The sequence below is a fragment of the Vulpes lagopus genome, chromosome 9 (assembly GCF_018345385.1).
Source record: "Vulpes lagopus strain Blue_001 chromosome 9, ASM1834538v1, whole genome shotgun sequence".
In the NCBI taxonomy this organism is placed as follows: domain Eukaryota; kingdom Metazoa; phylum Chordata; class Mammalia; order Carnivora; family Canidae; genus Vulpes; species Vulpes lagopus.
Window position 1 is genome coordinate 36,511,784 of NC_054832.1, and position 17,236 is coordinate 36,529,019.

General features: G+C 35.9%; 1 protein-coding gene across 16 annotated transcripts in view; it reads left to right on the plus strand.

The window, feature by feature from the left end:
• Positions 1 to 17,236, plus strand: part of RGS22 (regulator of G protein signaling 22) — a 128,628-nt gene that overhangs the window by 105,660 nt on the left and 5,732 nt on the right. For 11 of the 16 annotated variants that reach the window (XM_041769722.1, XM_041769725.1, XM_041769731.1 and 8 more), the window contains 5 exons: positions 417 to 575; positions 3,270 to 3,338; positions 6,080 to 6,241; positions 10,359 to 10,538; positions 14,839 to 14,997. In XM_041769722.1, coding sequence (XP_041625656.1) covers positions 417 to 575; positions 3,270 to 3,338; positions 6,080 to 6,241; positions 10,359 to 10,538; positions 14,839 to 14,997 — 729 coding nt within the window. The remainder of the gene's footprint in view (positions 1 to 416; positions 576 to 3,269; positions 3,339 to 6,079; positions 6,242 to 10,358; positions 10,539 to 14,838; positions 14,998 to 17,236) is intronic. The other 5 variants (XM_041769733.1, XM_041769739.1, XM_041769728.1 and 2 more) reach the window with 4 other exon arrangements.

Here is a 17,236-nt window from a genome sequence, read left to right on the forward strand (position 1 = left end):
GACCAGAATCACAGATTTGTAGAATATTGGACCTGGAAGAGTGCTTAGAAAACTCACAGACTAGTAATCACCCTCATTCCATAGTTGAAGATGCTGAGGCCATGGAGAAAACATGGCATTGCTTGTGAGCACACAAGATGAAAATCCCATTCCTGGGTTCTCTGAAATATATCACAAGCAAAATCATACATCTAAAACAACCATCACATAAACCACAATTGTCTGATGTTAGGGGAGTTCTGTATCTTTCCTATACACATATAGCCAGGAGATAGCTTTCAGAAAATGAAAATTGTGTTACCTAGAGCATGCTTGGCACATGGTTTGGGGGTGAATTGGATAAATTAATAATGACTGTTAGTGTTTCTTCACTAAAACAGAAGTTTTCAGTTTCTGTTTCATTTTTATTTTCTTAGATAATGAATTTAAGTGGTGGCTGGGGACAGATGCTCCATGAGCAGCTTGATGCACCTATTCTAATTGAAGTTCAGAAGCATGTTCTCAATAAGCTAGAAAATGTGTGGTTGCCATTGTTTCTTGCAAGTGAACAGTTTGTAGCACGTCAAAAGATAAAGGTATATTAGTTATGTAATCTTTGAATAGCAATCGACAGTACCTCCTAAAACATCACATATGTGTACCCATTGACCTAGCCGTTGCACTTCTATGGCACAGTAGTTAAGAGCATGGAGTCAGCCTTCCCAAGGTTTTGCCTCAACCCTGCTACATGTTACTTGTACAACTTCAAGGTTTTTTGGTTTTTTTTTTTTAAAATATATTTATTTATTTGTTTGTTTGTTTTAACTTTAAGCAATCTCTGCACCCAACATGGGGCTCTAATTCATGACCCCAAGATCAGCAGTCACACACTCTTCTGACTGAGCCAGCTAGGCTCTGCTACAACTTCAAGTTTTATAACCTTTCTTCATTTGAAAAATAACTGGGGTTAATAAGAGTAATTGCTTCATAAGGTAGTTGTAAAGATGAAATAATGTATGCTTAGTTTCTTAGCATGGCACCTGGCACATGGCCAATGTTCAAATATTGCTTATTAATGTAGTTGTTACTTTTTATATTGTTATTAAGTCCTCATATAAACGGGCAAGGGTGTACAATGGAGAATAGTTAAATGATTTATAATTCTGTACTATGGGATCCCTGGGTGGTGCAGCGGTTTGGCGCCTGCCTTTGGCCCGGGGCGCGATCCTGGCAACCCGGGATCGAATCCCACATCGGGCTCCCGGTGCATGGAGCCTGCTTCTCCCTCTGCCTATGTCTCTGCCTCTCTCTCTCTCTGTGACTATCATAAATTTAAAAAAAAAATGTATAATTCTGTACTATGAAGATTTCCATATAAAATGGGGTTATAAAATGAGATTAAAATATAAAAATGAGATTTCCACATGTACTAATGTATGAAAGACAGTATTCCTTGAGTGAAACAAGTAGGATGCAGAACAATATACAGAAGATAATCCCATTACATGTTCTTAAATCTTTATAACTACTTATGTATTTCTTTTTCCATCTATCTATATTTGTGTTTGCGAAAAAAGTCTAAAAGGTTCTGCCACCTGGGGAGTAAGAAGGATTTTTACTTTTTACTTTGTGAAGTGGGATGTGTTCTTTTATTTTTGTTTGCTTGTTGGTTTGCTTGTTCTTTATAAAAAGCAGGTGTTACTTCAGTAACTCGAAATTTTATTATCACACCTAAAACAGGCAAACCTGATCAAATATTTCACCAGGGGCAGATGGTATAATTTTGAACTTTAGTGTGCAAAGCACATGCTGTTAGTGTCAGTCAGGAAGAATCTAAACAATCTGCCCTCTGCATTCAGTTAATCAGACACTTGGAGTCTTACTTGTTTGGAAAGATCCCTAGTCTTCTGGGCACCTTACGTTATGGAAAACACAATAAAGCTGCGAAAATAGAATTTATGGTAGGAAGAAGAGCTGACTTGTTTTAGGCAAAAGTTCCTGGAAATAAGCTTTGCAGCAACTCACATTTCCTCATTTCCTTTCTTCAGGCTTTGGCTTATTAATATTATTTACCACATTTTTTTGCTATGTTTACCACAACAACTTTATTGTGACTTATAGCCATTTCCTGACCTTAGGCTTCTTTGGGTGGCTGATGATGTAAATTGATTCTGGCAATCTTAAGCCAAATACAAAAGATAAAGGCGAGAATTTATGACAGAATGGTGCGGTAACATCTCACACACTGAGGGGAAGAGTTATCACCCAAGCTCTAGAAAGGCCAAGGGCTGGGACAGCCCTGAAACCCAGCGAAAAGTCCTGGATACTTTCTCGTTGTGACTATCAAAAAGCAGCATCTGTGATCTAATACTGGTCCCTCTAAGTTAGTGCCCCGATATACCTGCTGTAGGCAGGGAGGTAGATTCACGTAGCACGCATCTGGCAGGTATGGTTGCCTAGGGAAAATATTGTGAATAAGCAATAACCTCAAAAAATATCTACTGTATCTCCTCCCTGTGTTGAATAACTTTTGTACTCTTCTTAAATTACTTGTGGCTAGAAAGTGACACAAAAATCTGGGAAGTCCTAATTATCTCTCCAGCTTCAATTTTCATGTGACCCAATGTAAAACTATTAGCCACATTTGGGACAATACACTTAGGTATTATTATCTTCACTTTGTAGATGGGGAAACTGTTCAGAGAATTTGAGTGACTTGCCCAGGCACTTAGGAAGGGCTTCCATTTCTAAGTTCTGATCCTTTTTCTCCTAAACTGTACTCTTATCCATGCTGACCTTTACCTTATTTATTTATTTATTTATTTATTTATTTTTAAAGATTTTGTTTATTTATTCATAGAGACACACAGAGAGAGGCAGAGACACAGGCAGAGGGAGAAGCAGCTCCACACAGGAAGCGCGACGTGGGACTCAATCCCGGGTCTCCAGGGTCACACCCCAGGCTGCACCGGGGCTGCCCTTTTACCTCATTTTTAAAAACTGAAATTAGGGGCACCTGGCTGGTGCAATTGATTGAGCGACCAACTCTTGGTGTCAGCTCAGGTCATGATCTCAGGGTCGTGGAGTCAAGCCCCATGTCAGGCTCTGTGGTCTGCATAGAGTTTGCTTGGGATTCTCTCTCTCTCCCTTTGCCCCTCACCCCAATCATGCTCTCTCTTTATAAAACAAATAAATCTTTTTGGAAAAAAAAAAAGCTATTAAGTTAGTAAATGATGTCAAGAATGTAGACATTCGAATAATTGGGATAAAGTTATTGGTTTTGCTTTTAGATACAGATGAGAGACATAGCTGAAGAGCTCTTATTACAGAAGCATGAGAGGAAAATCGGGGTTTGGAAGGCAAGTAGTGTTTGTTATATTCTTCCTCTTGCAACTTCCACTCTGTCAAAGTATTATTTTTCCTCCCCTACTTGTTCAAAGACTCTCATTGAACACACTGCTTTCTAAGCTACCAGTTGACCACTGACACTGTTTAATTGGCTGATGGAATCTGGGGAAGAGTATTATTCTATGAGAGCCATCTTCTTAACGCCTCCTGACCTGCTAAGCCCGAGAAGTGTGCTTTAAATTTTGGACCTTATATATGTATTTTTGTTTATTTTGCTTGTGATAGATTTATTGAGACAAGCTGTTCATTTCAGCCTATGGTAGTTTATTTATTACTGGGAGTGGATGACTTTACAAAAAGAATGAGAAATATGTAACAGAACCAGAAAGTTAAATTATCTTACATTATACTCTGTTGAGATTTACATTTTGGCTTGAAAAGAATTAAAACTATCATTTTGATGATTACTGAAGCCACTATAATAGAATACCTTACTGGAAATGGCCTGTTTTGCTTCTTAACAATCACGATAAATACAGCCGCCTTGTTGAGCCTACATATTTATATGAATTCATCCTTCTACAGATCTTGGTGGATTGTCAGACTAGACCTGGGTGACCCTTTACAAACTAACAAATGTAAAATTTTATTTGACTATTAGAGGATTACATGTATCTGTTAGGATGCTCTTTTTCTGTGTTTTCGTCTTGAAAGGAAATAAACATTCTTATGTTTGTCTTTTACTATTTTTTGTTGAAATTCTAAAGTAGGATGGGCTTTTATTTCATATTATTGTGCATTACGTATTATGTTATTTTCTGTTTAATTAAATTACAGGTTTTAGTTAAATTACTAAGTTTTAGTATCTTAAGAAGTAGGTCTTAAAACATTATTTGCTAAGTGAGTTTAAAATAAACATCCCAGTCTAATGCGTAAGTGTTCCTATTTATAGGGTTGTAATTTTAATATGGAACATATGGTGGGGGTCTTAACTTTTTGACCAGAGTGCAAGACATGTACCTCACTAAAATGATGTTAGACATTCAGTCACTTCATCTGGGTGAAAACACTGCTATTCACCTAGATCGCCTGGTGTTGGCTTCATTTTTCAATTTCCAATTCATCCTCAAGGTCCTTCTGCAAAGCTTTTGCTCCTTCAGGCAGAATTAGTTAGTTACTCCTTTTGTGTTCCCATAGTGCTTTTTTACATACATAACTCTCTTTGACATTTACATGGATAATCACATAGGATTTGTTTCGAGAAACTCATTTTATGCATCGTCACTAATGGATATTTATCATGTCTTTTGGCTGATGTTACTACAATTCTTTTTTTTTTTTTTTTTTGTTACTACAATTCTTAAGTTCATTTCAAACTTTGCCTTTGGAATGGTGCTGCTTTGCATGATTGTATACTAAACTCAAATTTGGGGAGCTTCGATAACATTTATCCAATAAAAAAATTTCTATTCAGTAAATTCAATAAAATCTGTCTTACTTTTTTTTTTTTTTTTTAAAGATTTTGTTTATTTATTCATGAGAGACACAGAGAGGCAGAGACATAGGCAGAGGGAGAAGCAGGCTCCATGCAGGGACCCCGACGTGGGACTCAATCCCGGGTCTCCAGGATTACACCCTGGGCTGAAGGTGGCACTAAACCGCTGAGCCACCCCGGCTGCCCTGTCTTACATTTTTTAATCTGAGAGGCTAACAAGGGATGGATATGTGATATAAAATGGTCAAAATTTTAAAAATAGACATCTTGTATTTCAAAATTGTGAAGACAGAAGTTAAGCATTACTACAGTACCATGGGTCCTCCAACTTTTTTGGTATGTAAAGTAAATCTTCAGTCAGAAGAAGTTTATTATTAAAAATAACATATATTTTTTTAAATAACATATTAATGATTTTTCTTCTTGTTATAAAGTATTAATAACAATTTTTACTAAAATAATATAAAGATGTCTTGCCTAAAAACATGATTTTTTTCTAGTTAGAAGTTGCATAGAAAATTTACTGTTTAACAGGATTCATTGGTAAATTTTTTTAAGATTTTGAAAAAATATCTTAAATGTTCTAGTGTTCCTACTTTTTATTTTTTTATTTTTTAAAAGATTTTATCTATTTATTCATGAGAGACACACAGAGAGAGGCAGAGACACATGCACAGGGAGAAGCAGGCTCCCTGCAGGGAGCCTGATGCGGGACTCTATCCCAGGGCCCCGGGATCACGGCCTGAGCCAAAGGCAGACACTGAACCCCTGAGCCACCCAGGTGTCCCTAGTGCTCTTACTTTTGAAAAGGCAAGAGAGTTATATTTAATACATAACATGACACATATGTAATATATATAGTTATACATATAATGTAACAATATATAATCACAACATATGATTATGTTTTTCTGTTTAAGCACAGAACTCATGCAATGCATAAAATGTAGTTTTTCACCAAAGTCCCAAACTGCGATGATTCTTAACATTCTTAAACAATGTAGTTGTATGTTCTGAATCATCCAGTCATTTCTTTTTCTCCCTACCTCATAAAAAAAATAATGCCATAAAAATATAAAGGAGACAAAAGAGAGAAGAACAGAGAGGTAGAAGTTGCCAAATTCTGTTGTATCCATGCCATAAATTTCAACAGCCCAAAGTAAAGGATGTTGAAGTTGGTAATTTTTAGCCTAATAAATGACTTTATTGTTATTTTTTAGAACACAGCTAATTTTCTATATTTTCTGCTTTGACCAGCCTGTGGAGAATAAGTGGATATCTTCATCTTGTGAAATCATTGCTTTTCGTAAAGCATTATTGAATCCAGTTACCGTAAGACAATTTCAACGGTTTGTGGCTCTAAAAGGAGATTTATTGGAAAATGATGTACTCTTTTGGCAAGAAGTACAAAAATATAAGGTATTATATTGGAAGCTGGAGAAAACCACCTCTTTTTGTGGTGGAAATGCATTAACACATCAGATTCTTAACTGTAACTTTATAGACGAGATTTGTATGATAGCCAATTTTGTCATCTTCATACCAACATGTAAATATTGAGGTATTTATTGTTTTGTGTTAGATATATTTCTTTTTATACAGTGAAGAGTAAGAGTGAGCCCTGAAATGATAGAATTAGCTTTTCAAGGTATTCACATATATTATGATTTAATAAGAACCTTACTGAAAAGAGTTTTTTTTTTTTTTCTGAAAAGAGTTTTAAATGCATTTTTTGCATATCACTTCTCCATAAATGTACCATATGCACTTTTTCCTGAAGAGATCCATACTCTCTCAGTACTTTAACCAAGACTTCTTTACCAGAATTCCTCCCAACTCTATTGCCAGCATGGTCATCAAAGATAGAGGATTATGGGTAAGTTAACCAGCAGAGATGAGAGGAGCTTTTCTAATAGAAAGAATGGCCAAATTTTTAACGAAACAAATGAGTAAAAGAACAATTGGCAGTTTATTTTTACGTTTAAGTGTTTATTGAAATCGTATTGAATCTTTGCATTGAGGAAAGGGAAGGACTTTCTATGTATTTTAAGCAAGCCTTGAATAAGGGAACATTGTCTAGAAATACCCAAGAGTAGGCATCCAGACTCTGCTTCAATGCTCCCACAGGAAGCAGATTAATTTCTGGGCAAGTAGCCTATTTTATTCCATTATAAATGGAATAAAAATAAAAATAAATTTTATTATTAAATAATTAATATTTAATTGCATAACTGCAATTAAATAATTGCATATTAATAATGGAATAAAAATAAAATTGGGATTTAAAAGGATGGTACTTTCAATTGTCTGGAATCTAAGTATGAATTATGCAATGCTAATATTCTGCAGCATTTATATTCTATACAGTTAGTAATTGCTTAATAAAATCTATTTCCAAACTTTTCCAACTTTCCATGAAGATGTCTTCTACCTTTTTTTTGTTATAAACAGAACTATTGTTCTATTTACACCTTAGAAATTTTCTCAGGAAAAAAATGTTTTGAGATAATTTTTTTCAAAATCTGTCATAGGGTAAGCAATATTAAAATAATTTTTTTAAGAATTAGAAAGGAGGTAAAGTCTGTTTTCCAAAATAGGCAGTTATTATGAATGGGCAGGATTATTTTTAAGCTAATATGAATATGAGTAGGCCCAGGCCCACTCTGACAGGAGGAATGCAATAAATACAAGAAAAGCATTTTAAAAAGCATACTCATACAAAGTCAACCCTTAGTTCTGTGACTGTTTTTCTTTCAAGACTGTTTTTCTTTCAAGACTGTTTTTCTTTGAAGTCTTCATTTAAATATATTTCCTGTGGTATAGAGTGGAGGACATATAATTCTAGGTGACTATTAGAAATTATGCTATAGGAGGGAATTTGTTAATTCATTAAGCATTTTGTGAGTACCTAAGGTGCCATCCATTATGCTAGATTGTAGGAATGAAAGAGTGAATATAACACATTGCCCTCCCTCAAGGAGGGAGACATCCATGAAAACAAATACCATGAAATAGTATTAATTATGATCCATGTTCTAACTAGGTATGGTTTGGGCACCAAGGAGGGAATGATGCAGAGAAGGTTGTAGGTCAGGGAAGTCTCGGCAGAGATAATTGAATTGGACCTTGAGAAAGTTTGCTAGGTGGGAAGTATTCCACCTAGCATGGCAAAATCTTATTGAGCTCTACTCTTATTAAATGTTCACTATCTGCCAGATATTATCTTAATTCTTTTCATATAACAGCTAATTTATTCTTAACAAGAATCCTATTAGATCAAAGCTGTTATTTTTGTTATTTCACAGATATAGAAGCTAAGGCGCACACACACACACACACACACACACACAAAGCTAAGGCACAGAAGAGCTAAGAAACTCCTAATATCATGTAGCTAATTAAGTGGCAGAGCTGGAATTTGAACCAAGGCATTCTGTTGCTAAAGCTCATGCTCCTAATCACTAAGTTATGTCCCCTCCCCATCCAAGCAGTGATTGTGGTAATATGTTAAGAAATTGAGATCTGGGCTCTTCCCATTGTTCTGAATTGTGAAAATTTGGGAAGAACCCAGCTGTTCAGGTACAGGACGTTAGTTACTTAATTATTTATACATCTATACAATAGACTACTCTGCAACCATTTAAAATCATGCTGTTGGAGAATAATCAATCAATGATAAGCAAAGATATTCATAGGGGATCCCTGGGTGGCTCAGAGGTTTAGTACCTGCCTTTGCCCCAGGGCGTGATCCTGGGGTCCCGGGATCGAGACCCACATCTGGCTCCCTGCATGGAAACTGCTTCTCCCTCTGCCTCTGTCTCTGCTTCTCTCTCTCTGTCTCTCATGAATAAATAGATAAAATCTTTTTAAATAAAGAAAATAAATTCATCTTATTGATTTTTTAAAAACCTAGCTACTACTAGAAAACAGTACAATTTAATCTGAAGTGTGTGTGTGTGTGTGTGTGTGTGTCCATAGAAAAAAAGACTGGAAGGACATATTCCTCCAGCAAATACTTTTTGAGCACCTACCAAGACCCATGCTAAATCCTGAGAACACAATCATGATCAGAATAGTCTTCCCTCTTAGAGTTTACAGTGTCATGGGAGGGACAGACAAGTGATAGACAAGACAGCTGTAGGACCGTGATTAGAGCATTGCTGATGGAAGCACGGGGCACAATGGAAGTATCTACAATGGGCATCTCCTCTGAACTGAGGGAGTCACCAAAAGCCTTTTAGAGGAAAGTCTGTTTAAACTGAGACTTTAATGATAAGTAATGCTTCATTAAGCTAGGTACAGTAGGGCAGAACAATTAGAAAAAAAATCAGTTCTGATTTTTGTCTCTTCACCCTCAAAATGAAAACTCCAAAAATTTTGTTTTTGTTTCACAAGCCTTACATTCCATAATTATAAATCAGGCTCACCAAATAATGATATATGATCATCTTACTAGTAATGGAAAAAATACACTTTTGGTAACATATGAAACATATGTGCTACAAATAGGCATTTTCTGAGGGGATGGTAAATTGAGTTAAAAATGCTAACTTTTGTCTTAATGTAACATTCATATCAAGCTTTTTTCATATATAATTTATGCCAAATTTTCTGTAAGGTTTTATATGGCCAGTGCTCAAATTTCCCTTGCTTTAATAGTGTCTGTAACATAATATTTACAATGAGTACCATCATGCAGTGAGTACTTAGTAAGTGCTGGCTCATTTCTGGCCCAGAATTACAAGTTTCCAAATTTATTTGCTTCCTAGTGATTTAGAGAATCAATGTTCTTGACAGAGAAGTGCCATAATTCAAACCAAGCTCCCTCTTTATTTTAGAAAAATGATAGCCCTACACCTGTAACATGAAACTGGGTCTTTTTAATGTATGATCACTAATTTGAAGAAGGATAATTTAATAGGTTAACTGTAAAAGTGTAAATACTAAGAGATACATAGTGACACACTTGTCACCGCCAGCATCCTGCTTTTGTTGCCTTTCTGAGCCTAAGTCACCTTGGTGTAGAAGCAGTTCTGGTCGGAAAAGCTTTTGCATCCACTTGTAAGTTGTGTTAGGTACCTGCTTTCAGTGCTCTCCGAGGGCCCTGTATACACCTCTTCTGTAGCACTTACCAGCTATCTCAGATCGAAGTGATGTGTTCTCTTGTTTCTCCCCCAGTGAGACTGAGTCTTTAAAGAGCAGGAACTGTCATGGGGCTCAGCTGGTATATAGCAGGCACCCAATACAAACTCGTTAAATGAGTCAAAGTAGACATTGAAGCTGGTCTTTTGGTTAGGAGTAGAAGCACTTGAGATTAAATGAAGCATATTTATTTAAGGTATATGCATCAAAGTGTTGGGTTCCTCAAACCCGAGAGAAATGGAAGATATTTTTTAAGATGTCTTTCACATGTCCTGGTGCCCTCTTGATCTGAAGTTAAGAGGTATATATTACTGAAAGACATATTGGCACAATTCCTTCAAGTATTCTAGGAATATATTAATCATATATTGCTCTATCTTTCCTCCTTCCTCAGGACTTGTGCCATTCTCATTGTGAAGAGTCCATCATCCATAAGAAGATCACGACTATCATCAACTGCTTTATTAATTCTAGTATTCCACCAGCTTTACAAATTGACATTCCAGTAGAGCAAGCCCAAAAAATTATTGAATACAGGAAGGAGTTAGGACCATATGTGTTTAGAGAGGCACAGGTAAGAGATCAGGGCATGGAGCTAAGGGTGTTTTATATTTTATGTTATTTTGCAGCTAAGCGTATTTTTAAATAGATGAACAATTAGATATTCTTTTAAGGCTTTTGCATTATTCATCTTTGATAAGGTTCCAACCTTCCTAATACTGGGATTTATTCTATTTAGTTAAAAACTTTTGCACGGATGCCTGGGTTACTCAGTTAAGCATCCAGCTCTGGATTTCAGCTCAGGTTATGATCTCAGTGCCCGGGGATTGAGCCTTGCATACAGCCCATTTCAGATTCTGTGCTCAGCAGAGAGTCTGCTTGAGATTCATTCTCTCTCTCTGCCCCCTCCTCTGCTCACTCTCTCTCTTTCTCCCTCAAATGGATAAATAAATCTTTAAAACTTTTTGCATATTCCACATATAAGAAACTAGCAGTATACTATTTTATTGATAATATATAGCAAATACAATCATGTAAATAACTATCTTTGACTCTCCATGGTTATCATTTTTGTTTCTTACTTATAATACTCCAGCCAATTCCTCCTTTCTTTCCCACCATTTCTATTTCCTTTAGAAAATCTGCTACCACAAATATGTGGTAAAATACGTGTGTTCCAAGATCTGTATATTTTTAAAGATTGGAATATTCACATAGCTCATAAAGTAACTGAGAGGAGTTGTAAGTACCCAACCAACATAAAATACACAAGCTCATGAAAGGAAAATCATGCCTGTTAACCTGCTCAAGTTACTTCTTTTTAAGATAAATAATAGAAAACAGTGATTTGGTGAACATAATTTATTTGCATTTTTAAAAGCCTTTTAGTAATGTTGTTCCTGAAAAATGATTAAGAAAAATAAATTATAATAGGGGTAATAGGGAAGGCCATGTCATGATTTAAGTGATATGAAACAGAGATTTTAGGATATGATTGCCCTTGAGCATGGAAAAAAGGCCATTATTCCTTTAACATTCATTTGTGAGCCAGCTGTGTTCTAAGTCTTCTAAGGAACTGAAAATGGACTCAGAATCCAAATTACGCATTAAAATGGGTGAAAATATAGAGAAGCGACTGAGGATGTGCTAGAGAGAAATAGAGAAAACATGGTGCCAGAATTACAGTATCTGTTAGTGAAAAGATCTTAGAGATCACTTAGCCTAGCCTAGGTCTCTGGATAACCAGGCCAGGGCTTGCTCAAAGACCTTGAGTCTGCAAGTGCATGTCTGGAACTGCTTACATTGGTTAGTTCTGCCATACTGTCTAGAGATTGAAGCCAGTAAAAGCTATGGGAGTACTCTAGTTTATGCCTTCTCCTTGGTTTCCTGAAATGGAATCCCAGGCGTGTCTTAAATACAGAGTGTCAGAAAATAAGAGAATTTTTAAATAGAGTCCTCACTCCACCTGATTATTCCTCCTGTGTTTCCTAAGGAAGCGTAGAGAATAGCATCACCTTCTATCCAGGTGTGCAAGCCAGAGGTCTGGTTGCCATCTTTATGTCTTTCCTTTCCTTCATTCTCTTACACTTGTATCTTCAGTCCCTAAAGTGTATCCATTGGTCTCCTTTGTTATCTGTCATCCTGTCTACTTTTCTCTGACTCCATGCTATCACCTGAGTTCATATCTTATCAATACTTTACAGTAATTGCCAAAGGTGCCTCTGGGCTCTCTCAAAACTATTTAACTCACTGTAGACAGAGCCATCTTTTTCAAAATGTTTATCTAGTCTGTCACTTCTCTGCTTTCAATTTCAGTTACTCCCCACTGTCCTCAGAATGAAGACTATACTTTTTTTTTTTTTTTAAGATTTTATTTATTTATTCATGAGAGACACAGAAAGAGAGAGGCAGAGACACAGGCAGAGAGGGAAGTAGACTCCCCGCCAGCAGCCAAATGCAGGACTTAATCCCAGATCCTGGGATCACGCCCTGAGCCAAAGGCAGATGCTCAACTGCTGAGCCACCCAGGCTTCCCGAAGACTATACTCCTATACCTCACTAGGCATACCTCTTCCCACTCCCTGCTACCCACCTGCCAGTCTTCCTGAAATATCTGTTGTTCCACAAAGGAGCCTTACTCTCTTCACTCCTGAGTTTTTTGCATTATCATCTTTTTTTCCTTGTGGTTTTATGTCTCTTTATCACACAAAACTGAAAGTGCCTATTTTCATGCTGACTTTCCCACTAGATTATAAGGTGTTTGAGGGCCGGGAATGTTTCTTATTTACCTTTGTGGCCCAAATGCCTGGCACAGAATAGGCATTCAATAACATTTTTTGAACACATAGATGACTGACAATAAGAAGTGATCTATTGTGACTCAAAGGAGTAAGATCAAATGGGAAATGAGAACAAAGTTGAGTGAAGGGGCTGCATAGGAGGTAAAAAAAAAAAAAAAAAAAGAAAAGCCTATTGCCTGTTCTTTTTTTTTTTTTTTTTTTTTTTTTTTATTGCCTGTTCTAACATTGTTAACAGTCTAGCCTCTGCCTTATGCCCCACCTGCCACCCCTAATAGTTTTAAAGTTTTCTTCACTTAGCCAAATTTACACTGGCTCTTTTTACTCATACTGAAGCCATTGCCTATCTCTTGCCAGTGAGCAAAGTAGTTCTATAATTATTAAAACATTTTTCTTACCAACAGTTTGGTTTCTTTTAAGGTTCTGGAGGCACAGGGTAATTTTCATGACTAACACATATATCATTAACCTAAAATCTTAATTGCAGCTTTTAGGAATAGAGTAGTTTTAGGTCTCCCACTGAAAAACTTGTGTTTTATCCTGGTTACTTTTACTGGAAGAGTTTCCAGATGGAGATAAATGTATTTGAGAGCTAGGAATGACTCCAATTTGGGAGAGGTAATGAGAGGTAGAATCAATAGTTGGTAAATAGAGGAGGAAAAGGGAGTATTTAAATTTAAGAAGTTCATATAAAAACCACCATGATCCCTTGACATTGGAGCAGGGGATTACTTAAATAAAGACATGGCAGGTAAATGTAAATTAATTTTTTTTAAAAGCCTACATTTCATTAAATAAAATATCTCTAGTTATCATGTTCAAAATGCCAAGAGGCTACAGAATTCAATGATAAAACTGTATTTTAAAAGGAATAAATAGGGATCCCTGGGTGGCGCAGCGGTTTGGCGCCTGCCTTTGGCCCAGGGCGCGATCCTGGAGACCCGGGATCGAATCCCACGTCAGGCTCCCGGTGCATGGAGCCTGCTTCTCCCTCTGCCTGTGTCTCTGCCCCTCTCTCTCTCTCTCTCTCTCTCTCTCTCTCTCTCTCTCTCTCTATCATGAATAAATAAATAAAATCTTTAAAAAAATAAAATAAAATAAAAGGAATAAATAATTTTAGAATTACTGACAATATCCATGCACAGAAAAGAGGAGTAATGAAATATACCAACCATTGGAGGAGGTTGAGGTGTTTGTTGATCACAGCAGTGCTTGCTTTTTAAAAATTCCTCTTTTCCCTGAAGAGTTTGCTTGGAGCCTGATGGGATGGTTCATTTTTCTCCAAGGCATTAGGTAAAGGTCATTCCTAGCAACGAGATGTTGGACTTGACCTGATGTGGCAAGTCCTACCTTCTTGGAAGTAAAGTATGCCTCTGGAACTAATGGAAATACTTGGCATGGGAATTTGAGCAACAATTCTTATCTCTATTAATATCACAATTAATCATTTAATGTAGAGTATCCTCTTAGAAAGCATTTGTCCAGGATTCCACCCGCCTTTTTAAATGTTACTTTTCTTGCTCTCAGATAAAAGAGATTATATCGTTTAAAAGTTACTCAAGATTTATTCTTAGATCTGCAGCTTTAAGAGCTTTTCCAGAGGTATTTCCTTTCTCTAAAGGGAAGAAAAGGGGGGCAGAGAGGAGTTCCTCCTGATGGACTGAATATTTGGAATACTTGCATAAAACAGCAGAGTGTGTGGCAGATCAACTAGTGTATGTTTTTTTTTTTTTAAACTAGTGTATGTTTTAAAAGAAAATATAAATTTCTCATTTGAAAAGACCTAATGGATTCTTTATTAATATGATCAATTGGTTAAGGAAACATAAAGAATAAAGTAACTTTTACGTGTTGTTTTTTTTTTTTTTTAAAGAAAGACTTCTCATTGGTAGTAAAAAACCTTGATCATAAGCATGTGCTGAACTATAAACTATACCAAGATGTCTGGAGACAATAACTTGGAGGAAACATGCTGTATATTAAAGATAGAATAGTTAATCCATTATTATGGTGAATTAGAGCTTAAATCAGTACATTTGTATGAAATTGTAACCAGAGACATTGTTTTTTATACAGATGACAATTTTTGGGGTTCTGTTTAAATTTTGGCCTCAGTTTTGTGAGTTTAGGAAGAACTTAACTGATGAAAAAATTATGAGTGTTTTAGAGAGAAGACAAGAATATAATAAGCAGAAAAAAAAATTGGCAGTCATAGAAGACGAAAATTTTGCAAAGGTAAGACAAGACTCATTTTGAGTTGAATCATACTTTTAAAAGGTATGGGATGTGTGTGAATTTATAGAAGAATTTGGGCTGGGGAACAAATACAGAAACATTATAGAATACAGATTTTAGTAGCTGTTTAGTCAGAGGTGTTTAGTAGACTTTAGTCAGAGGTTTCAGACTTCATTTCGAATTTCTCAGAATTCACCTCAAATGTCACCTCTTCCATGTGAAAACTTCCTTTACCCTACTAGGCAACACAATTAGCTCTCATCCACTGTGGTAACATTCCCGCCTCTCTTGGAGAATGCTTTATATTGTCTCATGAATAAATTTTTGCATCTGTCACCCTCACTGGACTAAGATTCCCAAGGATAGTATCTGTCTTGTGCATCTGTGCATCATAGCACATAGACCAGTGTGCGGCATGTGCTCAATTATTAATCATTGTTAACTGAGTAATGTTAACTGAGTAAATCAGGAATAAAAGAATGAATGAAAAGATGTTATGTACTTACAAGAAAGCATTTTCAGCATTACAATTACAGAATGATACACTGAATGTGAAATTTATAAATATGAATCATAAATTGCCCAGCCTGCCTGTTAATTTGTCCACTTATTCATCCATCCATCCATCTATCTCTATATCTATTTTCTTTGAATTGAAAAAAGGTAACTGCTCCCAACTAATGTATTTTATTTACTTGTAAGCTTATGCTTATTCTATGTAAACACTGAAAGGTGCAAAAGTAATATAATGAACATTCATATGTACACAGCTCAAAATAAACACTGTTAACATTTTGCTGCATTTGTTTTTATCCCCTCCTTAAAATATTGCAGAAAGAGCAAACTCTCTTACTGCCAGCTCCGAGTTCTATTATCTTCTCTCTCCCCAAGAGCAACCACTAAGCTTGGGGTATATTCTTCAGCTGTTTTTAAAGATAGTGTTTTATGGAATCTGGGTGGCTCAGTTGGTTAAGTGTCTGCCTTTAGCTTGGTCATGATCTCAGGGTCCTGGGATTGGGTCCCACATGGGGCTCCCTGCTTAGTGGGGAGCCTACTTCTCCCTCTCTCTCTGCCCCTACCTGTTTGCTCTTTCTCTCCTTTATAAATAAATTAAAAAATCTTTTAAAAAGAAAGATAGTGTTTTATACATATATGTATATGATTTCATAGCCATGTAGAGAACAGATGGAGATTCTCAAAAACCTGCCAGACTTCTCCAAAGCTGCAGAACCAGCTTGCTCTGTTTTGGTGTTTGCATGATATATCTTTTTCTATTCATTTACTATCTGTATCATTATATTTCAATTAAGTTTCCTATAAACAGCATATAGTTGGGTCATGGTAGGGTTTTTTAAAATCTATTTTGCCAATCTCTCTTAATTAGTGTAGTCTCTTTATCTTTAGTGTATTTTATATTAAGTCTGCCATTTTATTTCTTGTTTTGAGTGTTCCCTCTGTTTTTCATTTTACTCTGCATCCTTTGCCTGTATTCCTGTGGATTACTTATATATTTCTTAGAATTTTATTTTGGTGTATCTTTACCTTATATATGCATGACTTTTCCCAGTGTATTGGTGTTGATATTTTACCAGTTTGAGTAGAGTCTAAAAATTACCTTCTCCCTTTAAGTCTTTTTCCCTCACCTGTTTATACTTATTTTAAATATTCCCTCAACATATACTGAGAACCACATCAAACCCCATCCCTATTATTGGTGGTTGAGGAAAATAGAAGACATTTCAAAATGAGCAGAAAATGGCAGATGCTAACCATATAAAGCCATCATAAGAATAAAACAGGAAATGGAAACTAACTCCAACATTTTATAATTTTTGCTTCAACTCTCAAACATAAATTAGGAAATTCAAGGAGAGAAGAAAAGTCTATTAATCCATACTTTTGCTCTTTCAGTTTTTCTTCCTTCCTGATGTTCCAAGATTTGTTTTTTTATTCTTTCTTTTCCCTATAGGCAAGGTATTGTTTCTCACTACTACTTTCAAGATTTTTTCTTTGTCTTTAGAGTTTTCAGAATTTGATTATGATATGTCGTGTGTGGATTTCTTTGGATCTATTCTGTCTGATTGCTCAGGTTCTTGAATCTGTAGGTTTATGTCTTTTGCTAAGTTTTTTGGGGGGATTTATATACATATTATATATGTGTGTGCATATATAAAGTTTTTGATCCAGATATATGATTTATGTACATATTATATATCATTTATATATGTATATGGATCAG